General features: G+C 40.7%; 2 protein-coding genes across 4 annotated transcripts in view; one reads left to right on the top strand and one right to left on the bottom strand.

Annotated features, from left to right (window-relative positions):
* ATP10D (ATPase phospholipid transporting 10D (putative)) overlaps window positions 1–3,275 on the top strand; it is a 51,749-nt gene extending 48,474 nt beyond the window's left edge. For all 3 annotated transcript variants that reach the window (XM_086746501.1, XM_086746500.1, XM_086746498.1), the window contains one exon: window positions 1,532–3,275. In XM_086746501.1, the coding sequence (XP_086602627.1) occupies window positions 1,532–1,997 (466 nt within the window). In that variant the 3' untranslated portion in view covers window positions 1,998–3,275. The remainder of the gene's footprint in view (window positions 1–1,531) is intronic.
* Window positions 3,276–6,453: 3,178 nt separating this feature from the next.
* CORIN (corin, serine peptidase) overlaps window positions 6,454–25,327 on the bottom strand; it is a 156,627-nt gene continuing 137,753 nt past the window's right edge. Inside the window, exons 17-23 of the mRNA XM_086747497.1 lie at window positions 21,211–21,333; window positions 17,678–17,727; window positions 16,121–16,295; window positions 12,059–12,330; window positions 10,157–10,290; window positions 9,498–9,689; window positions 6,454–7,877 (exon numbers count right to left, since the gene is read on the bottom strand). Coding sequence (XP_086603623.1) covers window positions 9,507–9,689; window positions 10,157–10,290; window positions 12,059–12,330; window positions 16,121–16,295; window positions 17,678–17,727; window positions 21,211–21,333 — 937 coding nt within the window. The 3' untranslated portion in view covers window positions 6,454–7,877; window positions 9,498–9,506. The remainder of the gene's footprint in view (window positions 7,878–9,497; window positions 9,690–10,156; window positions 10,291–12,058; window positions 12,331–16,120; window positions 16,296–17,677; window positions 17,728–21,210; window positions 21,334–25,327) is intronic.

The following is a 25,327-nucleotide window of genomic DNA, read 5'->3' as shown; positions in this document are numbered from 1 at the left end:
CAGGAGCATTGGGTGGAGGTCCCAGACACCAGCACGCTAAGCAAGGAGACACCTGAGCAAACCAATGGAGAAAAACAAAGTGTGTGAAAACCAGTGAAAGAGTCTTCATCAAACTTTTGGTCTAGCTGTATTTAGTAGCCACAGCCATCTTCCTTTCAGTGGCTGAACATGAACTCAAGTCTGCAACCTATTAGCAAAGTGCCTCCAGTGCCAGTTTATTCATTCTTCTGTGTTATGGCTCTTTCTTTCCCTCTCATATCATTTCAGAAAGAATGGGACTTGAAACTGAATTGCACAGATGTACTGAGAGAAGTGTTGGGGAGAAAAACGGCTGTTTCCACCCCACCTGACATCATTTTATATTGTTAGGCACAGTCTGAGCACACTTTCTGGATGAAATGCTGCGGTACAGGCTGCATGAGTTGTCAGTGTTGCTGGCAGGAAAGCTGGCAGTGCTGTGGCTGTAGATGCCTGAAATAGCCACCAAGTATTTGAGTCCACTTTAAACGTGTCCTGATGTGTGTCTTAAGCATGTCAGCCAGAAAGGCAATTCAGCAGGACAAACCATGAGGTGCAAGAAACATGTGTGCTCTTCCCTCCCCATCCCTCCTCTCAGCTTGGCTTCAGCTAGTGAGAGTAGAGCCTTTCTTTCACATACAGTAGGTCTCCCTTACATGACAAATAAATAGATAAATGCTGTTCTAGGACCTTTTGGTAGTGCTGTCGAGAGTCTAGGTAGGAGAAAGCTTTCAACTTGGTGACTCTTTCCAATGTAAACATGTTCAGTTTTGAAGAAGACAATGTTTTTCATGGTGAATTAAATGCAAAGTATTTAGACTTGCCTGTGAAATTCTTTGAGTCATTTGCACTCTCCTTGTGATCAGAAGATTTATAGCCGTTGTGGCTAACTGGCTTTTCTACTTGAGTGATTTGAAGCAGAAGTGCCTATTAGGGAACTATTAGGGAACTGCTGCTGTCACACATACAGTTTTTTCCTTGCTTATTTCTGATGTAATCCTTTGTAAGATGCTGAAAAGCCACCACTCAGCAGGGTCTGTGAAGCTTAAAGGTGCTTCTAGCCTGAGGGAGTGAGATTGGGGCTTTCCCTGAGTTTTTAAGGAGCAGTTCTTCTACAGAGGGACAAATGTTGGATGCCCTGTTGACTGAAAATACCCTGCAAAAATCTATGGTTAAAATCTTTGCCCAACCTAAGTTGCCAGTTAATTTAGTTCTAACATGAATTATTCCTAGAGTTTAATTCTGGAACATCACTTGTACTCCGTATTCAGAAAACAGAAAAATGGAAGCACCTAAGATTAGTATTAGTCTTTGAAAATGGCAGTTTTAAAACATCTTCTGGTGCAGTTGCTGGCCTTATAGTTTATGTTCACAGAACAGCACCTGCAAAAACTGTTTCAGAGGCTGCTGCAGCCTGAGGGTTACTTGAATGGTGTTTGGTTTCCTTTAGTGTTGTTGGAAACAGTTTTGTGTCTGCTTCTAAACAGCTTATTTGAAACTGTTTATTTTGTAGGTATTTGCTGAGAGTTCTGCAAGGAACATTGTTTCCGTCTCCAGTGTTGAGAGCCAGGCACCTTGACAGACTGACCTCTGAGGAGCAGAGGGAAGCAATTAAGAGATGGGAGGATGACTGCATTGTAAACTGTAGAGTGGGGTTCCAGGCTACTTCTGGGTCTTCCAGCTCAGCCACAGGTGCTCTATCAGAGGAAGAAAGCACTGCCAGTGTTTTGCCAACATCTAAAACACCTTATCAGGCCTGTTCAAGAGATGGCTTGGGAGAGGACACCTCCTTCTTACCAGACATTCAGGATGAGTCTGGAAATACAAATGACTTTAACTCTGAAAAGACTATATTTCTGAATTCATCAAAGGAAACTAATGCAGACACATTTGGCGGTAGTAACTCATGTGCCAAACTCTCTGTGTGTGCTTCTGAAGAGGGCAGCAGTGCTGTTTCTCTAGCACATGGAGCAGGTTAGAATTCTGTTTTGTGTGAAGAAGATGCTTTAATGTATTTTACAAAGTCGAAATGCTAACTGTTTAAAATCCAAGAGTAATCACTGCTGATTTATGTTATGTTGTGATTTTGTTTCCTTCAGCCAAGGTAGACGATGCAGACATTTCCTTAAAAGCTTTTTTGTTTATAAAGTTTTTCAGTATTTTATAAGGATGTTCAAGACTGAAATGCCTGGGTTGTTTTTTGTATTTTTTCACACAGTAGACTTTGCATACTGCTTAGTTCTTGTATGCAACATTGCATAATACCTCATGGTGTTATGGACAGGACATGGCATGAATACGGATTTACAGGATCCAGTTCAAGGTAAGCCAACCTGCTCCCTTGCACTGCGACCCTAAAATCCTAGCGTTCCCTGGGATTCACCCCTTGCTGAAATACGAAGTAAGCAGAAGGGCTGGCATGCAGTGTTACTGGTTGGCTTGTTGCAAGACTCCTCCAGTATGTGCATGCAGTAATTTTTTTAACTGTTGTGGTCCAGTTTGTTCACCAGGCCATTGCATGGCCATCTCCACGCTGGCCAAACACAATTTTAACCATAAGAAGAGCAGCCCAGATGAGACATGTGTGCCATGTGTCTCCATCACCTTCCTCTTCCACAAAAAGAGCAAATCCCAGTGCAGCCTTTTGTTCTCCATGATAGTTCATCCTCCTGCGACATCCCTCCTTTATGCCTCCATGTGTCATTTTATGTCATCCACCGCTGCCTGCACTTCCTTTCCTCCTCACCCAACTCAGATGTTGGCTGCCTGACTTTTCTCTAAACTCTACCTCATGCCTGCACTGCAAAAATTGTCTGCCAGTGGCAGTGGGTAGCTCGAGTCTGTCTTCAGGTTTTTCTCTTATAAATAGCAGCTTCTAGCTGATTACATTACTCTTCTTCACTCTCAGGTGTTTTTTACATTCCTCTGGACTTTTATAATAAACAGCTTAGTATCTCTAAGGCTGCTCAAAATAAAGTGTACCCCATTGCATGTCCCAAATTTGAGCTCTCTGTTGCTCATCTGTCTTGCAGATGTCTTGCCTCTGCCAGTTTCCCACTTTTCTGCATGGTGCAGAAAAGCTGGCTGAGCTGCATGTGGCTACTTCTGAATTCCAGACTGTCTGAAATATTGCCTCCCCAAAAAGTGACATGGCCAATTTATGGAGGAACTTAGGAAATTGTTTGTATCCACTAGCACCTGTTGAAATAAACAGTTTCCTCAACCTGTACCTGCTAATGAATTACTAGTATTGAGCCTATGTTTTTTGATTCTGTTTCTTTATCAAACCTTTTGCTTTCAGATTGCCAAGATTTGTATGTTTATTTTTAGGCACTGTGTTTGGGGCACGGGCTCTGCTTTTTAATTGAACCATGGGCTTTCCATGTCAGTGATCAACATTACATATTCCACATCTTTTAAGATCTCTGAAAGAATTTAAACAAACGCTGTGAGGTCTGGGACCGCTGCTGCTATGCGGGGCAGATATTGAGGGCATGCTAAGTTCATTCAAATGCAGGTCACCGCATGTTACCAAAAGTTTAAAACTATTCTGTTTTCAAAAGGTAGAATGTAATTAGGGCTGACTCCATCTCTAGTATTAGTGAGGAGAAAAATATACTTTTTTTTTTGTTTAGCCTGTAGAAGAAAAACAGTGGAAGGAGCCAGTGATGACAGCCATTTCTGCAAATATTTTTTTTTAATTTAGTTCAACATATGACAAAATATTTTTGGTAAGTAATAAGGTTAGTGGGGACCTTTGAAGTGATGGCAGCCATTCAAATTCTAAGAGATCATGTCGAGCATGTTGGTTTGCAGTTACGATTTTCAGATGTTTGTCTGTAGCATCTTTCTTGCTGCGCCAGGAGCAGACTCCAGGTGTCCTGAGTGAAACATCTCGGCTTTCTGTACAAGCCACGGAATGGCAAGGTGTACAAGAAGAAGATGCAAAATGGCCAGCAGATTGTGCAGGGAGATTAGCTGGTACAAGGGCAGAATTGTACAGGATCAGACTTGCTGGGACTCGGGGAAGTCACCTGCTGTACTCCACAGCCCCAAGGCAGGCTTGGCTCTACCTTATCGTTCCTAGGAGGTGTTCTCCTGTTGCAAAGAGCTCCAGAGAAGCAGGCCAGGCCAGTGCTCTCCTGCCCTCAAAGTCAAATATTGGTTTTGTTTCTGTTGTCTCACCTGAAGCCTTCCTGGCTTAAATCTATGGTCTCTCCTCACTTGTAGTCACAGAAAAGAACCATAGCAGCTGTGCTGTGGTTCTACAAGTCTGTGACTACGACTAAGATACGTTGTGCTCTTACTGAGGAGCTCTGGGACTTGCAGTGATCTGAGGGAGTGCAGGGCTCAACTCTCTCCCCTTCGTGGCACTGTAAAATGGAATCTGGGGGACAGCACTGGCCTGTGACCTGCCCTCTTGTTGCCTCTGCTGCAGGAGAAGAATCTACCAGCAGATTTGGCAAGCAGCTGATCATTTAGTCTCAGGAGTTTGCATGTGAATCCTACAAAAGCTGTAAGCATTCAGAGTAAGATCTTCCAAAACCCTCCATGACTGTAAGGTGTGGCATCAAAATAACTACATGAAGAAACATGAGTGGCAGTCACCTGTTGGACCTGGGGCTAGCTGCATGATGCCTCTGCCACACTGAACCTGCTATAATGCAGCTTTTCATAAGCCGTCACCCCGCTACTCGCTGCTTAGTGCAGTGAGGCTTTCAGGGTGGATTCTTAAATTGGATGAAGGATGATTTCATCTGGGTCTCAAAAGTGCCAGGCCCTATGTGTTGCCTTGAAACTTTAGTTCCTTTTAAAAGTGCCTTTGTGCTGAGAGTGTAAGTACTTCTATACTACTTGAGGCGGTACAAAACACCACACACATATTTTATTTTTTTCTTGTTTCACTGATGGTGTGTGTTGCTTAAAATTGTCCACTATAGGTTGTGTTCTTTCAGAAGACTTTTATAAGGTCTAAGTGATAAAATTGTCCATTGTGTAAAACTTTGAAAACTTTGATTTTTTTTTTTCTTTTCTTTTTGTGGACAAACAGCAGAAATATCTAAAGGCTGTCTGCTGTGATCACTTGCTATTTTCTACTGAAGGGGAGATGTGGGTAGCGAGTCTTTAAAGAAAGCTTCAAAATGTTAATTTGCCATATCTAAAGTGGTGCCCAATGAAGGGTGCAAGCGAAGCGCTCTCCCCTTGCTTCTCAACAGATGAATGTTTCCTTTATTTATTTATTTATTTTTTTAAGCTCTGGAGACGTCATGATCCCCTGCTTGCTTCTGCACTCCTGCACTTAGACACAGCATGACCTGACTTTTCCATTTGGAAAACAAGCTTTTTAACATCATCTCACAGGTGCCTTCCAGATGTCAAGAAGGAAAGCACAGCATGTACACTTTTGATTGTCAGTTTAAAACAAACCCCAACAACCACCTTCAACTCTTCCAAACTATGTAGCTGCACCTAGAGCAGCTTTAACTGTGCAATATTTGATTTACAGGAAAAAAAAAAAAGCTTTTAAAGATTTTTTTCTTTTTCACAGCAGCTGCACCTGTGCTAAACATTTGCAGGTGGCAGTCAGCCACAGCCCCTATTGAGCGAGTGTTTTCGCAGCACAGTGAGCTTTGGTCTGTACCTGGGGCACTGTTTGAGCTGAATGTTTAACCCAAGCTGTGATTTTTCCCTCAGCCCTGCTGGCTGCAGCACAGGGCTGAGGATCAGCTGATGCAGAGCACCCACCGCTCCCACCAGCCCTGGCTCTGCCACTTCTGCTAGTCAGACCATTGCTGTCTGCAGAGGCCAATGGACAAGGTCTGAAGGTGACTGTGTTAAGAACGTTCTCATAGCTGAATTTCAGTATGGTTTTTCTTATTATTATTTCTTCCTGGTTTATTCTGGTTATGTTAATCTTGCCCTCGTTGTCCTGGATATCTTACTGTTGAGTGCTGTGAAAAGGCAAATTCTAACTATTTTAAATTTCTGCATGCTTATTATTTTGATTTCCGCATATGTACATTTTGAAATGCCATCTACCAGTTAAAAGAAGATGGTTATTTCAAACTAATTGTATTCCTGAGGAAAGCCATATAACAAAATGTGTTTAGACAGATTTTATTTCAGCTTTAGTTTTTCAGATTTTTTTCAATGCAGAGTAGTTGATGGCAGTGGTATTCTTGGTAATGTTCTGTATTGGAAGCATACATGCAGAAGAAACTATAAGTTGTACAGTGGTGGTATTGCCAGAACCCCCACAAGTGTTGTAGTGCTAACAGGGCTGTCAGGGCTGCTTAAAAAAAGCAAGATAAGGGCATGTAAATACCTCTTCAAGCCTATTTTTAGGCATTATTGCTAAAGTTATAACTTCACACCTCCTTATTGTCGTTGAGTCACTCTCTCTAAAGATTAAAAAACACACTTTCAAAAGAGAGGTTATTTGGAAAATGACTGTAAATTTTTATTAGTACAGCTAGAAAGAAACACGTCTGCTTGACTGTGTGACATTGCTTCCATTTGGAGCTACAGCTGTGGCAGAAGTAAAACCAACAATTGCTACCTTACAGTGAGGCTACACTTGTAAGAGAAACAGCGCAACTGTGATCCTAGCTGTTATGGCAGCACACAAGGAAAGGCTTGACACAGTGGAATGAATGAGGAGTATGTTTGCCTATTTCATGTCCACACATAAAAAAAAAAAGCAGTATAAAAATACATTTATAAAATTACAAACTTCCTCTTTACATGGAATGTTGTGTCAGACACAGTTGTGGGGAAGGAAAAGACCCAACTGCTCCCTCCCAGGACCATTTGGGATGGGGCTCAGTAATTTCTTCAGGCTGATCCCATAGAGGAGGGGGGCTGGACCATACGTCCATATGACTCTCCCTCATTTCCTGGGAGGGACTGCTTGGAAACTGGTGGTAGGCCAAACCCAGTTAATTAAAATGTGTAATTACATATTATTATTTGGTAGTGTTAATATCTACATGAAATGATGATATGTACTCCAGTGCTTTACAAAATTCAAAGCTGCTAACCACTTCATCTGGTGGAGAGGTGTCAGGCTGGGCTGCTCACTTCACAACAGCACCTCTTTGTTTCTACTTCTGGAGAAAAACCCTGCTGAAACCTGCCTGTCACCAGATATGTCAGATGGATGGCGGGGCAGGCTGGCTCCAACGGGCCCTGGGCTGCCTGCTCTCGTAACTCTCGCTAAGTGGCTCTGGGATTTTGAACTGTGCTGCCCTACACCTACAGAGATCCTGGCCCCAGTGAAAAACTAAACTCGGGGACTGAGAACTCCAGCTTCCATATCCTTGAGGCAAGGGCATCAATAACCTGCTTCATCTGTAACCTACTTGCACTGGAAGAACGTGGTCACAGCTGCTGGGGGAAGAAGAGCATTTATATGTCATAGTAAAACCAAAATCCTTAATATATATAAAAAGCCCTCCAAACCTAGCAAAGCCTAGAAGGGTTTTCTTTCTGAGCATGAAACAGTGATACAATAGTCACTTAAATAAAGTTTCAGAATCCATAACATAAATATTGAATATTTCTTAATAATGCTGTCTAGCACACCATCTACTATGTCTAACGTTAGGCACGTTAAAGGAGAAGATAGGGAAATAAGAGGTAAACCTTCACTAAAGCAATAGTCAGATCTATGTAGCTTAGTTGTAATGAGGTTAATAGTACCTGAAATGTCCATTATTTAGCTCTTTTAATGCATGTTTCCACATACGGCAGTCATGGTATTGACAAGGCCCTGCCATGTTGTCATGGGGGCATGCCGGAGGTAGCAGAGAGGGTAATTAGATGCCTTAGGCTGGATTCACGGGGGATCAGGCACAGCCCTGAAAAACGACCAAATTTTAAACGCATTGCTCCCCAGTGAAATTCATCCCATAATCCTCAGGTTCCTGACTCCTCCTCTGGCCTCCCAAACGCTGTGAGCTGCGCAGGACATCACCTACAGCAGCTGGTAAGACACCCCTCCCCTCTAGCACGATGAAGAGGTGCCAAGTGCCATTATAATTTTTTTCAACCAGACTCTCTTGGAGTCAAGGCTTAACCTCTCACCTGCTGCACAGAGCACTCCGCCATCTGGCTACCAAGCACTTGAGCAGGGCTCTCTGAGCCTTTGCTTATGAAGCTGTTGTCCTTCACTTAACATATTTCTTATATTCATTTGAACAGAAGCTGGAATCCCAGTTTTCTGTCATTCAGATTTCTGCCTTTTTCTTTCTCCCAATTTTTTAATCTTGCTAAGCAAAATCATAGAATCATAGAATGGTTTGGGTTGGAAGGGACCTTTAAAGGTCATCTAGTCCAATCCCCCTGAAACTTTCAATGCAAGATACTAGAAGAGACCTACCTGAGAATACCCAGTTTCCCAGTATTTGGGATGCTGCTTACACTGCATCGTTTGCACTTTTAATCTGCATTTTCCATATCTCACTAGATGTTCAAAGATGCTGACTCCAGGAAGGGAAACCATTGTGGTGACATTGCCAACCCTGTTTTTAGAGGGCTGGAGATGTTCAGTGCACACTCTATAGGCTGAACACACTATACAAAATGGGGAAAAAAGCCAGTGGGGCATAGGTTTGATAAATGTGCTGATTGGTGGAGTGCTGTTGAGACATGGGTGCCCTGGACACATTAAGACATTGGGAGCCTCAGAAAATCAAGCGGTAGAACCTGTCCAAAGAGTCTGAACAACTAAGTTTTGGTCTTGGGTGCCTCAAGTGGTCGTTACGGGTCTGTTGGCCTACTGCTCCCTCTGTCACCCCGCAGAGATACCCAGCCTGGCTCTGGGAACAGAAGCTGCCGAGTCGGGATGGTACAGGGTTATGCCCCTGTAAGCCAGCCACTCTGAGGGACAGAGTGCTTTAGCTCAGGCACGCCAGCAGCACACAGCCACGCACGCTTGGAGACCTGCACATATATTTTTATGTGCTCTGTGCCACATGGACGTGCAAACTGATCGATCTCTCCCACATCTTCCAGCGTGTGGTGCGGCCATGCCTCATGTTGCCCCGGTGAATATACGTCCTGCCAGTGCCGTCTCAATGCACCGAGTTCATTCCTCATGACAACAGGTGAGTGAAAATGCATGTGCTACTAATTGAATAGTATTAAAATAGGTTATCTAAAACGGTTTCCCTAGTCTGTGCTACTGCTTAGCTTGGATAGCTGAAAGGCAGAAAGTGGCCGATTCTTTTCTTTTAAGCCTTTTGCTGTGCTCGGAATAGCACCACAACACAGCTGAAAGAAAAGTCAAAAGGATAATTAATTCTGCCCCAAAGTATATTCACTGGCAGAGGGTTTACCATTAACATACACTGCGTATTCCATAGCTCCACAACAAGAATAGATAGAGCTTGAAACTCCTTAGAGTTTCTGGACTGCAAAACCTTCAGTGTTGAAGTGCTGATTCCTTTTTTTCTTTTGTCTGTCAGCACAATTCTTACCATCTGGAGTTAGTTTAGCAGAAAGGTGTGGATGTATATTTGTCTCTCAATCCACTCAATAAAATGTGACACATTACTGTAAACTCCAGGTCCCAAAACTTTGGAAAAGCAGACAGAGCCCCAAGATGTTAAACCAAACAAAGTCCAGCGCCCTGCAGGTTGCTCACACACAAGTGGTCCTCCACTGTCACCCTGCAATATGAAAGAAAAAAAAAACAGTCTATAGGGGCTACACATAGCCAGCAGTCATATGGTTAAAGCTATGTCTCAGTTCCTACAGCAATTTGCCTTTAATAAGTAACTCAGCTGTAAAAACTAGCAGCTCTGCTGAACTATGTAGCAGTGCACAGCATTACCAGGATTTATTCCCCGCTATATTTGTACAAAAATTTACCTGCAAAGGCTCATACAAATTTAAATTTAAAAATCAGTCTAATATTAAACTAATACAGATAAACCTTAGAGTCTTCAAGCAGCATTTCATTATCATAAACTGAAGTTGATTACACCAGTAATATTAATAAAAGTTGAGTTAAAATATGTAAAAAACTGTTGTTATTCCTATAGTAAATGAAGTGTGCTATACCCAATGAAAATCATAGTACTCTGCTTTCTAAAAGCAAGTCTGGCTGTGAGTTTCTCCTTGGAGAGAGACCTACCATGCAAGAGTCCACCGTGCCAGACTCATAGCCAGCACACAGCATCCTGCTGGTGATGGTTTTCATGTCAAAGTACGACTGGCATTGCTCTAAGGAAATGATGCGAACCTCTCCTTCTTGAAGCTTGAAAGGCACTGAAAAACAGAATTAAGCATTAAACTATAGACACACATACTTAGCTATGATGGCTCTTTGATATATGCTAAATATTTCCATTAGGATAGATTATAAATATGTATATATATATATATGTAAGGAGAGAAGAATCCCTCTTTCACACAAAGCTAAGTGAAAGCAGGTGGTTTTTTGGACTGCTACATTGCAGGATTTGTGACTGTCATGCTCCTGAGCCAGAAGTGTAGGTGTTGCATTCTGGAGAAGGACCAAGCATGTGGGGACTGGTGTGACGTGCTGTTTATTGTGCATTCACACCTTTACATGCCATGGTATGGGACTTTTAAGATGGGGGCAGTACTGGCTGGAAAACAGTAATGTGAGGCAGGTGAAGGAGAGGTTTGACTCATTGTTCCATGGCAGGATCTCCTTGTTTCTCAGTGTCTCTCATGGTAAAGCTTGGTATGATCACTGCCATTTTGAGTTATGTTCGGCTAAATTTGTCTTAGTGTATCAGAGAATCAGAATTCAAAGGTTATTGAAATTATTTTACTGCATTCAGGAGATAATAAAGGACTTCTTCCTAAGCTAAACAGCTGACTGAGCTCAAATTCTAAGGAAAATTTTTCAACCTAGGGCATAAAGTACTAAATGCTGTGTAGCCATGATGGTTTTTGATGCTCCATAACACAAAACCTTTAAAAACAACACTGAAACCATATTAGAACCTTTTTTCCACTTAGCAATGGTTCAAAAGCATTCTGTGGATTTTTTTTTTTCCTGACATTACATAAAAGATAATTTTAGATGGGTAGAGCTGCTAGTAAACAGCCTAGCCCTCACATGTGCAGTTTAATTTTTGCCACATCTGACCTGCCCACTAGAGGTGAAGTCTCACCTGAAGCAATACCGAAAGGAAAATTTCCTTCTCCAGCATACAGAACAACAGCCTTCCCTACTAATTACTGTAATAGGAAAGGAAGAAACACAATAGCTAGAGCATTAACAGGGTTGGAGCCAGGTTAATTTGCATATGATACATGCAGCAGAATCATTTTGTCTAAACAAAAATTTACATAACACAACTGTTCCTGTAAACATTCAAGGCCAGGTTGGACGGGGCTCTGAGCAACCTGATCTGGTTGGAGATGTCCCTGCTGCTTGCAGGGGGGTTGGACTAGATGACCCTTAAAGGTCCCTTCCAACCCAAACTGTTCTAAGATTCTATAGACCCAAGAATTGCAGTGGCCACAGAACAAGACAACACACCAACGTTCTGTTCAGAGAGATGAAAACAACACTTGTGATTATGCCTGGATGGAATAAATTGTGTCACGAAGTGTGACACAGAGCATTGATTCAATAAAATGTTCATGCAAACTGTATGCCAATGCTTCAGTGCCCTCAGCTTTCACTGAACTATGAATGTTGCCGCCCCCACTGATGGTCTGGTACCTTCTCAATACAATTCTGAATACAACCTAAACCAGTAAAATGGTAATCAACTCACGTGACTTTCTTGATAGGAGTTTCTAGATCCTCAACATTTTTGAAAACCAAGCTACTTGTCTACATAAGGATGAAGGAGCACAAATTCAGGCTGGTAATTTGAAAAAGCTGAGCTCTAGTCATAGGTAGGTCCCTTCATGAGTAGTTACAGTTCCCTAGTATTTAATAAGGTCCAGTAACAGTGCAAATGGATAAAGCTTTGTTATGGGACTACCTATTTGATTAATTCAGTAGAAGGTTAACATGTTTTTCCAAGAGTCTGAAAAATACTCATCTTACTTTTGTTGCCCATGTGTCCCCAGCCTGTGATGTAGCAGTAGGTGTCTGGCCGAACCAACTGGTCCTTGCTGGGCAAACAGACAGGTCTCACATAGCTTGTCTCATTGATATCCTTGTTTAGTTCCACAATGCTGATGTCATAGTCCACGACTGCTCTGTTGTAGCGTGGATGGAGGATAATGGTCTTCACTAGTCGGGTCTGCATGAAGCTTGATGGATGATCAAGATTGCTAATCCCAAACACTACTTTCCAAACAGCTGCATTTTCTCTCCTTTGTTAAAAAAAAAAGGAAAAAAATGGGAAATTTCAATCAAGAGTGTTCTTTTAAGCTAAAATACCTGAGAATTTTTTTCCTCCCTGACTTTTTGCACATTGCACTTTGCAAAGTATTGCACATACAAATGCTACAAGAAAAAAAAACAACAAACAAATCTTTAGGCATCATTACTTACTGCTAATGTCTGAGCAACAAAAGACAATGCTTTCCATTTCCTTCCTGTCTGTTACCAAACTAATTAAAGGTCACACCTTCAGAAGATATGTAACTGTCTATTAGTTGCTGTATTAAATGCCAAAAGATCTCAAAATCATCTCGTGGATCCTGCTCAAGTCTTAGGTGCTCACATGCTTGCTGGTGAGCGTCTAGAAATATCTCCGGGGTGACAGCATTGTTCAGTAGTGTGCTGCTGACAGCAGTTAAGTCTAGCTGAAATCCCAAAGGACTCTCAAAGAAGCAATTCTATTATGAAAATTAAATATTTTATGATAGCCATGGGAAAAGTCCCTTATTTATTGGGCATTCAGTCTGTGCCAAGCACACTTCCTATGCCTAAGAGCAAAGGTTAAGTTTACTCTTACAATTTTTTAAGACTCTTTTAGTAAATATACAAGATAACAAAAAAAAAATGATGCGTATGATAAAAGTGGGAAGACTGAACTAGTGTTTGTTGAGGCACATGAGAAAAACATAGACTTGATTAAAGGCTTCACTTAATCTAACTGGTCACAGGATAAGTCACGAGTTCCTAATTAGTCTGTGATTCTAAAAACCCTCAAAAAGTCAGCATTTTTCACAAGTGATGAAAGACAGTTCCATGTAACTAAGCACCTTTGACAAAATCGAAGCTTAATCAAAGCAGTGTAAATCAAAGCATGCGAAATTTCCGCTTTTTCACTATACTCAAAAGGTTTGTAATTTCTATAATTTGTAAAAAGATCTGGTTGCTAAATAAAGGCTATTTTTATCTTAAGAGCTGCATGAGAATTCTGATATTTCAGACTACAATGATCATCTTACCATCATGATCAGTTTGTGCGTTTTTCCATCAAGTTACAAGAGTAAGTGCTAAGAATATTAATATGCTATTGTGTTTATGAACATTGTAGAGAAGCATTGCTAAGAGCAATGAGCAGTCATAGTCAGAATGTATTGTCCTACAGTCAATTAAAAAACCTTAATGTCTTGGCTGCTTTGGTGTACTGCATTTCAAAACAATCTTGACAAAACTCTGGGGACTAAACTAATAAAACTAGCAAAGGACACAATGTTTAATGTAGCTCTTTCCATTTATGCCCTCTGCACGTATTCCTGACTATTTGCATTAGTGCATTCTGCTGCCTTATTATTATAAGGTCTTTAGGTTTTATATCCCAAACTTCACTTCATCAAATACTTCACAAAGTGGAGCATTTTGTCTAAAGCACCAGAGCACTTAAAAATCTGTTTTAATTGTTGGCTTATCTGGTTGGTTTGGTAAATTATTAAATATTTTATATCAAGAAAGCTTCATGGCATTGAGAATGTTCTTCTTGTTGCTGTATCAAGCTATACAAAGGAAGAATTTAAAGATTTCAGGTTGCTGGGAACACACCCTCAAATCTAGTCAGAGAATCAGAAGAGAAAAAAGTTCATATAACTCCTCAATGAATTATTAAACTACAGTATCTAGGTACTTTAAGGCATTTAGAATACAAATGTGAAAGAGACCTTTTGCACATAATAATCTGAGCTCACATAGAAATTAGATAGCCCTAAATGAGGGGTAAATTAACAGCTCCAAATTGTAGTGGCAGTCTTTCTGCATTTGACAAAAATGGGAGAATTTTACTTTATAAATTTGACAGCTACTTTGCTTATCTTTCATTAATGAGAAATCTCTTACCCGTGAAATTCAGTTGCAGTCCAGTATTGCTGACGGATCTACCTCTAAATCATAGAATCATAGAATGGTTTGGGTTGGGAGGGACCTTTAAAGGTCATCTAGTCCAACCCCCCTGCAAGAAGCAGGGACATGTCCAACCAGATCAGGTTGCTCAGAGCCTCATCCAACCTGGCCTTGAATGTTTCCAGAGATGGGGCATCCACCACCTCTCTGGGCGACCTGTGCCAGTGTTTCACCATCCTCACTGTAAAAAATTTTTTCCTAATATCTGATCTAAATCTACCTCCCTCTATTTTGAAACCATTACCCCTCGTCCTATCACAACAGGCCCCGGTGAAGAGTTTTTCCCCATCTTTCCTGTAGGCCTCCTTTAGGTATTGGAAGGATGCTATAAGGTCTTCCTTCCCAGTGCCTTCTCTAAATCCCACCCTTTATTTTAGATCACCAGAAAAACTTACACAGGTAAAGAAATACTCCAGATACTGCTTAGCTTTACTTAAAAAGAGATGGGGAAAGAAGAGAAATTCCTTGTGCAGGACCCAAAATCTGATGAATACAATATTCTTGTTTGTATTATTCAGGTTTAGCACTCTTAGTTTAGAAGGAAGGTTATCTAGGTAACTTTTTACAGTTTCTGGTCATTACTTCTATTCTCTCTGAATTGAATCAGTTCTAGAACATCCTTAGGGCTTGATATGATGTGATGTGATAGCTAGAACTGAGGTCTCTCCAATGTCATTTCCTCTAGCATTTCCATGAATAGCCTCACACCGTGAGATACTCATACTATCACCTGCCTGACATCTCCTGGCTTGGACACAAAAGCCACAAACTCTGCCCCTACTACAAGTTCCATCAAGCACTAGGGAATAAAAAAAAAAAAAAAAAAAAAAGAGGAAAAACCCCAACAGATACAAAAAAATCTCAGTGTTCAGAAATAAAAAAAACCCCAAATTTGAAATTATTTGTGAAAAATGGCATGACTAATGTTATAAAGAACTATCAGTCAAGAGATACTTGCTTACCACGGAATTTCTGCTGGCTTGAACAGAAAGAAAGGTCTTTAGTGTAAACTAAAATAATTTCCAGTGAGCAAGTACCAGTTTAAAGCAGGATTAAGCACTGATGACAACCACATAGCAGAAAAATACTTGCTAACTACAGCAGAAAACACATATTTCAATTATCTTCAGAAACCAAACTAAAAAACTTTGGTACAAGACAAAAGAAATGAGGTAATAAACATCCCTCCAAAATCTGTCGTTCATTAAAAAGAAATGTTGGTTGGCACCAAAAAGCTGCCAATGACCAAGACAACTCCCAAGATGTGTAAACTTCCCCTGCACTCCAGACTGTCCGTCCACCAGGGGGTCTCAGATACTAGGAGACACCGAGCAGTGGTTAATTCTGACTTTTAATTATTGCAATCCTAATAAAGGAGCGGAGTGTCTGTAATTAGGACAGGCAGTGACTTCAATATGTCAGTTGTACTGTGAGTAAATACTCAGGTTTTATTTTTACTAATGGCCACAGCATTTTTTTCAGAGTCATTTCTATGCTGGTGCCCAGAATTATTTTTTTAATCTATGGCAGTTGTATGAGAGCTACAGGATTTGTGTTTTGGTCTTCTTCCTTTTCCTGTTTCCTGCTGAAAGCCAGGGCATCTTCAATTAGCTTTCATCAGCAGAGACGCCAGCAATGAATAATAAAGCATATCAGAACCTAAGCTGATGGTGTTTTATACCATTTCCTTTCTTTTTTTAACCTCTTAAGGTCTCTGTGATTTGCTGTTCTGCAAAGGTCATCACCTACCCCCAGTGTGTTTCGTAGAGGAGGGAGGACTTGGTAATTCACATGTCCAAGTTTATAAAAACAGTAAAACTGTGTGAGCTCTCTCACCCTTCAAAGCAGTGTGCTACTGTCAAGACCCATCTCTTTGCAATCAAAACACAGCCACATATGTGTCCGCTTGGCTCACTCTGCAGGGAGCACTGCCATGGCCATCGGCCTGGGCGACTGGTCCTACCACCAAGGATCCTCTTGTTCATGCGAGCGGCTGGGCGACGGCCACAGTCTGGTTGGGAACAGATGCAGAAGGCAGTTAATCATTACCACAAAGGCAGCGCATACCAGACCTTCTGCAAGAAAGCTGGGCACAGAACAATATTAACAGAGTTATGAAATTACACCGAACAATGCAGTAAATGGAGTCACCAACACCCAGACAATAATATCAAACACATTGAGCCATTTTCATCCTTCCTTTATTTGCTCTCCTGATAATAATTTTGACCGGCTTAGCCTGAAATATGAACCAAGCTAAGCTTGAGATCCTGACTTCCTTTCTCTCAGGAGTTACCAGGCTGCCATTTGGAAGGTTTCCTGAGTTCATGTCCTTGTCTTTCTGTCAGCGAGCAACGTGTTTGGGCTATTTTGTACTATCCATAAGAACTGCTGCTGGAAAACCTGCTCGGCAGTACTAAGGCCAGGTGAGAGGTGAATGTCACGCTGTTTACTCAGCTACACGGCACCAAGCTTGCTTTGCCTGTGGAAATTACTAAGGGAGAATATTTGAAGATTTGAAGACATTCCAGTACTCTGTCCCTTCTACTTTATAAGCCACATCCACTGGAAATTAGACCAGATTCCCATGTGCCAGAGAGTTACTTTTCCGAAATGGTTAGCCTTTCACTATTGTTTCACTTTATTGATGGGAGACATTATTTATCCTGTTAGTACTCAGGATGATCTAGAGAACAAAAGAACACCAGAGTTTCTGCAATCAGCCTCCCAAGGGAGGATGTGCTGCCATTGCATATATCTGTGGGAGTTTAGTGGTGAAGAAATAAATTGGAGGAACAGTTACTTGTAATTTGTAATTCTTACTGTGTTCACCTAACTTCAGAGGGCAAGGGATTTTACATGTACTTAAAGCAACATATGTCAGAAGCAAACATCTTTGGCTCCTATGAGCTACTTTTTTCTCCTGGTAAGAGCAGTAAATCTTTTGATTAGTTTCCCAAACTTAGGTCATACTTTGTCATTAATTTTCCCTGGGTTAAGCTAACTCATAATTAAAGTCTTCTTCAGCAAAGCTCTCCTTGTCTGTAGAACATTATTTCATTAATATTAAGAATTTCTTTATTTTCAAACCACTTAAACTTGCACAATCTGCTGTGCTTACAGATCTGGTCTGAGCTTTCTACTTCAGGTTCTTCCGTCCCCTTGAGCTTCACAACTAAACAGACCACAGCTTCAACTCCCAGGAAGATAGCCTACTAACTACTCTGGTGGTAAAGGACATTTTCAGCAGGAAGTCAAATTAATTTTGCAAAACTGGATGTTGCAGAAGTCTAGTCAAGTTTCAGAATGAATCCACACTAAGCATCTGCATTTGTTAAAGTAATTTAACACATCTTGAAAAACAACTTTGTTTTATATGCACTTCTCTCTTACCTTCTTTAGTGCAAAGGAGCGCCACTTTGCTTCTGCTTCGACACATCTGTCTAAATATAGAAACAAGAACATGATGGTAATTTCAATTAATTTATGCAAATTTTGGTAATTTGCAAATCAGCACAGATATTGTGAGTCAGCTGTTAAAAATTCCCCCAAACTGTAAAAGGAAACACAAGGAGTTTCTTATGCCAGATCAGCCCTGGTTTCCAGTGTCTGCCTGAAGATAATTCAAAATATTGGTTCAGCTCCACAACACATTTCATGAGTGGGTACATATCTTGTACACTGCCCTGCTCTCCAGGCACTGATCCAGCTCTGAGGTCAGCTGGGATGTACAGTCTGTCAAGTCTTAATTTATGGCACCTGAAAGCACAGAGGTTGCCATTCTCCTCTTCCTTACAGCCGAAGTATAGAGTTTTCTTCAAAATACCTTTGACAACTGATGATCTTTCAAGCCCTGAAAGTTTGGGTGTTTTGAAAAAATCCAGGAAGTTTGCAAAAGTAAGTATTAAACCAACAAAAAGTTGGTTTAATTTCTGTTGAAAATTTTCAGATGAGAGAGGAAAGAAGTGATTCTTTGTCAAAGGAAGGGAGATCCTTGTTAAAACGGCGAGCACTGTTGCTTGTTAGAACGGATACACAGATTAGCTCTTCCCCAGGTAACTCTTTGAAGGCTGTAATCTCAGTAGGTAGGCAGGATCTTTAAAATTGCAACCAGCTAAAAAGAGGCCACATTTGATTTTAAGTCTTAGATACTAATGTGGGCACCACAACCGAGTGCCAGCAAGCTCACCAGATTAGCTTGACAGGCCCAGGCCTGGACCTGTGATTTGAACAGAACCCTGTCCCTTACATTGCACGTGCCCCATTCGTATACTGTGCAAATCAGTCTGCTTTCTATTCCTGAAAACGCAGACCATAAAATTCTGTTTCTAGAGACAGACAATCAATTTCGGGAAAGAAAATTCTGAGCACAATTTTGAGGGGCATTTGTGCATAAAAAAAAAAAAAATACAGAATATAACCGAGCCCAGCCATACTCATGTTTCACACTTGTTTCTTTGACTTACCAAATAGTCAGCTCTAAAAGAGAAAACTTTAAGCTTTCATGTGTGCGTAGCCAGCACTCTGCCATTCTCTCTTATCAAAATTGTATGAAACTAGCGGTGCATTCGTTAGTTCTTGCCCAACTTCCCAGCAGGCCAGGAGCCTGACAGCTCAACATACTCCACAGCACAGATGTTTTTTTATGCACGGAAGTTGATCCAGATGAATATACTTGGACTACAGGGCTCAGGAGCACTTCCCAGCTCCTGGGCTTGCCTTGGCTTCATGTTGGGAAGAGACGAAATGCGTATTGTCCCCTGTGCAATTTGCCTTATACTAAAAAGTAAGCCAGACACATAAGTGAGGCAGGCCTGCTGGTCCTCCAGATGACTGGAAGATCAGTATGGGGTTCACCAGATCTGCAGCGCATGCACAGCCAATGAGCCATCTAGACCAGATGCCTGATGCAGCCAAAACAAAAAAAAAAACAGTCTCACTCTTCATGCAAGGCTTAGCCTCTTACTTCTTCTTGTTACCATTTCCTGGATTGGGGGAGACTGGAACATGTGTTCCTACATATTACTTTCATCTCTGTAATAGATTTATTAATAATCCTCATTACTGATGTTTTCTCTCCATTAACTTGTACTTTGGCTAAAACTAGATCTTTTGCTACTAGATCTTGTAACTCAGAGGCTCCAAATCCATCTCTTCACACATACTTCACAGACTCATAGAACAGTTTGGGTTGGAAGGGACCTTTGAAGGTCATCTAGTCCAAACCCCCTGCAAGGAGCAGGGACATCTCCAACCAGATCAGGTTGCTCAGAGCTCCGTCCAACCTGGCCTTGAATGTTTTCAGGGATGGGGCATCCACCACCTCTCTGGGAAACCTGTTCCAGTGCTTCACCACACTCATTGTAAAATATATTTTCCTTATATCCAGTCTAAATCTACCCTCTTTTAGTTTAAAACCATTATGCATTGTCCTATCGTAACAAGCCCTGCTGAAATGTTTCTCCTCGTCTTTCTTATAAGCCCCCTTCAGGTACTGAAAGGCTGCTATACAGTCTCCCCAGAGCCTCCTCTTCTCCAGGCTGAACAGCCCCAACTCTCTCAGCCTGTCCTCATAGGAGAGGTGTTCCAGCCCTCTTATCATCTTCGGGGCCCTCCTCTGGACCCTCTCCAACAGGTCCATGTCCTTCTTATGCTGGGGGCTTCAGAGTTGGACATAGTACCCCAGGTAGGGTCTCAACAGAATACAGCAGAGGAGCAGAATCACTTCCCGCAACCTGCTGGCCACACTTCTTTTCAAACACGGCAAAGTACCTTGAAATTTTTGCTTTGTACTTTAGTGACTGAATAGAATATGACTGTGGACCTGCTTTTGCATCTGGTCACAATCCAAGGTGTTTATTCTTGTATTATTTTGGAGAAAAGCATTTAGATACCATTAGGCTAGTGGAAAGAGACAGTGAGAAAGGAAAATAAACTTAAATGAATGGGGAACTTAAACTTAAATGAACGGGGAAAATACTAATGTAAACCAGAACTAATACAAAGCTGAGATGTAGGAAAGCAAAAGTAGGCACTTGCAGACACAATCTTTTTAGTATTCTCCCATTACAGAGACGTTTCACTACAGAAAATAATGGAGCCAAGCAAAAAAAAAAAAAGTAGGTGTATTCCTCAGATCTGTGTCTTCACACACATTATACCTCCACATTTAGCCAAGACAGTCTTTCCTTGTGAAACAGAAGGATTTTCTATGTCAAAAGGATGTTCTGAAATCTTCTACACGTTTGAAAGAGAACAAGAAAACAATGAATTGGCTTTTTGAAGAATGCAGCTGCAGATGGAGATTAAGTGGCTCTCCTAGTTTTGTCCTGGATATTTAAGTTCATTGGCTTTTCAGTCTCAAAGTCACACTTGGCATGTCTCAACCATGAGATCCTGGCTTCTCATTACCAACTATCTGTTTAGTTGAGTTAATTCAAATGAATATACCACCATCTGAAGCCAGAGGAGCTGCTAAGGAAACCTACTGTAAGTGGATATACCTTCTGCTGAAAAAGCTGTTGTCACTCCAAATGTATGGCCCCAGACTACATGGGCTGCAGAGGATGGCAAGATGTTGCTGCAGGTTTTGCTATATAGTACTTACTGGACTTTCTCGGTCAGCAGGGATTTAATGAAGCTCTCTGTTCTGGGTGCTTCAAGGACATCACCTCTATGTCGCTCAAATGCTGTTAGTCTAGCAGAATGGCCCCCTGAGGATTCACAAGGTGGCCTCAAAAGAGACTACAGTGGTAGTAGACACTGAAATCGTTATAGACTGTATCTTAATAACTCACATGAGTATGTGCTGGGATTTATACACAAACACCTTGGAAGAAAAGAGCTCACCAAAGGGAGTTTGTCATCCTTCATTGATAAGAGACTACTCACAGCAGTGAAATAAATCTCATTTACTTGCTACTTACCCATTCACTAGAAGTGCGTGTAAAGTGGATGCATTTTTATTCTTCCAGTCTGAGTGCAGATTCAGCCATTTTTGATGGTGCATTTCCTCATTCTCTATTACAATTTCTGTTTTGGATGGTCCTCTGAAACAAATGAAAGACATTCACAGACCTTCCAGTAGGTTTCTATCTTAGAATTATGAAGGCAAAGAGGCCCTTAATGTCTTCTGTTTACTCCAAAGATATACAGCTGAATGTTATGTCAAAACCACAGGTGGCAGAATCATAGTTAGGGGAATTAAATCACCCAAAGAAGACAGGCCAGTTACTGTCACTCATGTTATATTTTCTGACAAGAACCAGAATTGGAATTGGGAACAGCAGGAGCCTGCTGGTGGCATTTACTTTAGTGCATACATTGACATACTGTTTCTACAGTTTCTTGTCTCCAAAAATACAAAAAAAAAAATCTTCATATGTAGAAGAGGTAAAAGAAAAAAATATTTTTTTTACATTGCTATCTTTGGAAATCCATTAAAATTTAATAGTAAAGAGCAGTCTAGGTTTTGGTAATAATACTTGACAGTATCTCTAAGTCCAAGATGTCTGCTTTGTGAAACAGAACAAATCACAGATGACGATGTCAAATCTGTCCTTCTGCAGCAAATTAACAGGAATATGAAAGTAAGTTAGATCGGTTCACCAAGACATATTTTCATATATCCACTTCCTCAGTTTAGTTACTGCCTGATAGACTCAAGCCACTGAAGAAATTGCTGTTTTAGTAAATCTCAATTGCTAAATGGATAAAAGAGTGTGTTTTTTAAATGGCTTTACAAGTCATGCAACTTTCCAGCACAGAACCATCAATCTCTGTCAATGACAGGAACTTTCAAGGACTGCTCTCCTGAACACTGGTCAAAGGCCAAATTCTAAATCCTAGCTCATGGAAAAGAGAATGAGAAAAGTTCAGGAAAACTGTGATGTGTCCTAAAACTTGCTTCTGAACCCAGTCTCTCAATGGCAGTACCTAGTAATGCCAACCAGATTGTTACTTTGTCTTTAAGTTCAATTTTCAGTATTAACTATATTTCTTTTTAAATATTTACAAAAGTGCAGCATCCTTTACCCACTTGATTGCATAAATTAAGAAAGATCAAAGAATTCTGGTTTATGGTAAAGTTGTCAGTGCAACTGACAACATATGGAAAAGTTTTCAACAGGGCTGGCAGAATTAACTCTGCTCTCAGGTCACAGCCCTGGATCCTGCCCGTTACATGACTTATTTCTCAGGACCTTCTCTGGGCATATTAAGCAAATATCATGCCATGATCTACTACCCAGAATGTGCAGGCAGATAATAACAAGCATTTTTAAAGACTCTGTTTTTTCCTCATTTAAAGAAAGCTGTCTGTGGCAAAAGGAGCTTTCTTCATCAGCGCCTGCTTGCAGCAAACACATGAAACCCTCCTTTCTTCATTTTCCATCATTTGCTTATTTCCCACTCTTTTTCCCACCAAACATACACAATTATTTTTTTTAAGATTACATTCTCCCTTATGATCTTCTGTGAATGATTATGTTCACCATTTCATAACTGTGTATGGTGATATTTTATATAGCTGTAAACAGTGATTGCTCCATAAAATGTCTAACTCAAAAATGTGCAAAAAGGTGCAAATATCATGCCGTCTGATGGATCCAAATTTATGTTATCCAAAATATCAGATTATTTTGCTGAAACCTGTAGTTCTGAATTACAGCTTGTGATGCTATAAGCATCATTAAACAGATAATGCACTTCTAAACAAGGGCAACAACCTACAAGACACTTAAGCCTTATGAATTTTTATAATTATTAATACAGCGTATTGTACTTAGCAAAATTATAGCTATGCCTTTTTTCCTTGGTGGTCATAGCTTGATATAATACACTCAAAACCAGTATGCCCTAATTCATGTCTTTAGAATGCCTTCGATAAACATTTCTAGAGCACTGACGATGTTTAGATAAGGTTTTCTTTCAGATAGGCGAGGGCCACCACTTGTCTCTAATCTATTTTAATTAGAAATAGCTAGAATAAAGGGGACCTAAGAACCTCATTTCTAGCTGACGAAAGCTGGAGAAAGCTGGTTAGCATTTGTGTAGAGACCAGAGCATAGTGGGAATTGCCAGAGAATAAGAACATGAGCTAAAAATGAGGACTTGGGCTGGTGTGGGCTTCTGGGTCTGAGACTTTCAGCATCCAGGGAGGGGCTGCTATGCCAGGAGCTGCTATGCCAGGAGTACATTACATCAGGGACTGTAAAGGACTCAGTGAAAAGGAGGGAGGTAGATTTTTTAGCCATCGCATGCTCCAGAAACATAGCAGGCAGCAGTTTCTACTCAGCCCCCGTAGGAGCAGTAGCACACAATTTCTTCTATGGACACTGAAGAAAAGAGAAGAAGGCTCTTTCAATGGACAGAGCCACATGAACCCCTGGTGTATAATTTTTTCATAAGGATATTTTGCTTTCCTGAGTTTCTTAGAGAGTCTGACAACAAGGCTATAGCTATTAATTACTTTAAGACATCAATCTTCTTTGAATTTGAAGTTAGCTCTCTTGCCAATTTTTTATTTTAGTGGCCTGACGAAGGTTGATTTAATTCAATCTGCACAAAAGTCATATGTGTGGCCATATGTAATATCTTTCAAGATTTCAGGCAAGCCAAATAAAGAATCTTTTTTTTTTATGAAACACTTTCAGAAGTCTCTTTCACTTCTTTGCAGTTTTCTTTCCTTTCCCCCCCCCGCTTTGGTTTGCATATAACAGAACAACTTTGTTCAGAAACTTGGTGTTTAATTTAGTCTAATGCTTTTAATTATTACCTGTATTGCAACAATAAGAAAAACTGAAATCATATTTGTTTACTGAAACCATATATACCTGGAACACAATGTGCAGTTTTGAGGTGCCTCAGTTTAAGAGGATATTCAGAAACTGGAGAGAATCATGTAAATGGTTTTCAAATTTTCAAGGGGCCTATGGCACTGACACACAAGGAAAGGTTGAGGGAATTGGACTTGTTTACTCTTGTGAAGAGGAAGCTAAGGGACAATTCAATAGCAACCTGCCACTACTTGAAGAGGAGTTAAAAGGTGATGCAATCAAACTTTTCCCAATAGCACTGCATTGTAAAACAAGGGGAAATGGACTAGAGTTGCAGTTTTGGAGATTTATAGCTGATGAAAAGGAAACACTTTTTCACTAGGAAGGTGGAGTAGCCCTGGAACAGAGAGACTGTGGAATCTCAATCCATCAAGGTTTTCAAGACTTGGCTAAAGAGAGCAGCGGTTGAGCTTATTTCGTTTTGGCAATAGTCGTGCTTCAAGTGGGAGATGGACTAGATGTTCTCCAGATGTCTGTTACAATGGGGATTTTATGATTCTGTTGCACAGTAAAAATACACTGTAGTGACCGGTACCTATGCTAAAGAGCTTAATCTAAAAAAAGGCTAACAGTTACTAGAAGAGATTTTTCACACATAAGAACATGTTTTAACATTACAGTACAGTCACTGAAATATCTACATCACTTAAGTAAATTTGTTAGTGATATCTGCAAACATAAGACATTCACACCATGGCAACAACAATGAATGCCTTTTGAGTGGTGATCTTTGGACCAGATCCCCCACCAGGCTTTCAAGATAACTTACAAATCCTACCTGAATCCAGATGACTTTATAACATCTCATGGTGCTATTTGAATGGCACCATTTGAGTACAGAAATATTATTTTAAAACCCATGGGGTTCTAAGAATCTGTTACTGAACAGACCACAAAAATTTAGCTGTCTTATGTGTCTCATATTAAATATCTGCAGTAAATCTTTACATTCAAAAGAACTGTGCTACAGCTTCTGAGCCCAAACCACTCAACCATAACACTCAAATGAATCCACTCTAGGGTGCCTGTAGCCTCAGTCTATGGGCTTGTCCAAGACCGTATCGAAAGTGCCATACTTAAGTAAATTTACAACAGACACAACAACAAAGAGTAATGTTTTATGATCCCCCCCCCCTCTACATTTGAAGTGATGGAAATACCAAGTTTAGTGGCAAAAGACAAGTATATCTTCCATCTAGATTTTCAT

Source organism: Chlamydotis macqueenii, chromosome 4, assembly GCF_036417535.1.
Source record: "Chlamydotis macqueenii isolate bChlMac1 chromosome 4, bChlMac1.mat, whole genome shotgun sequence".
Taxonomy (NCBI): Eukaryota; Metazoa; Chordata; class Aves; order Otidiformes; family Otididae; genus Chlamydotis; species Chlamydotis macqueenii.
The sequence above is the reverse complement of the archived record's forward strand: the minus strand, read 5'-3'. Positions and strand labels throughout refer to the sequence as shown.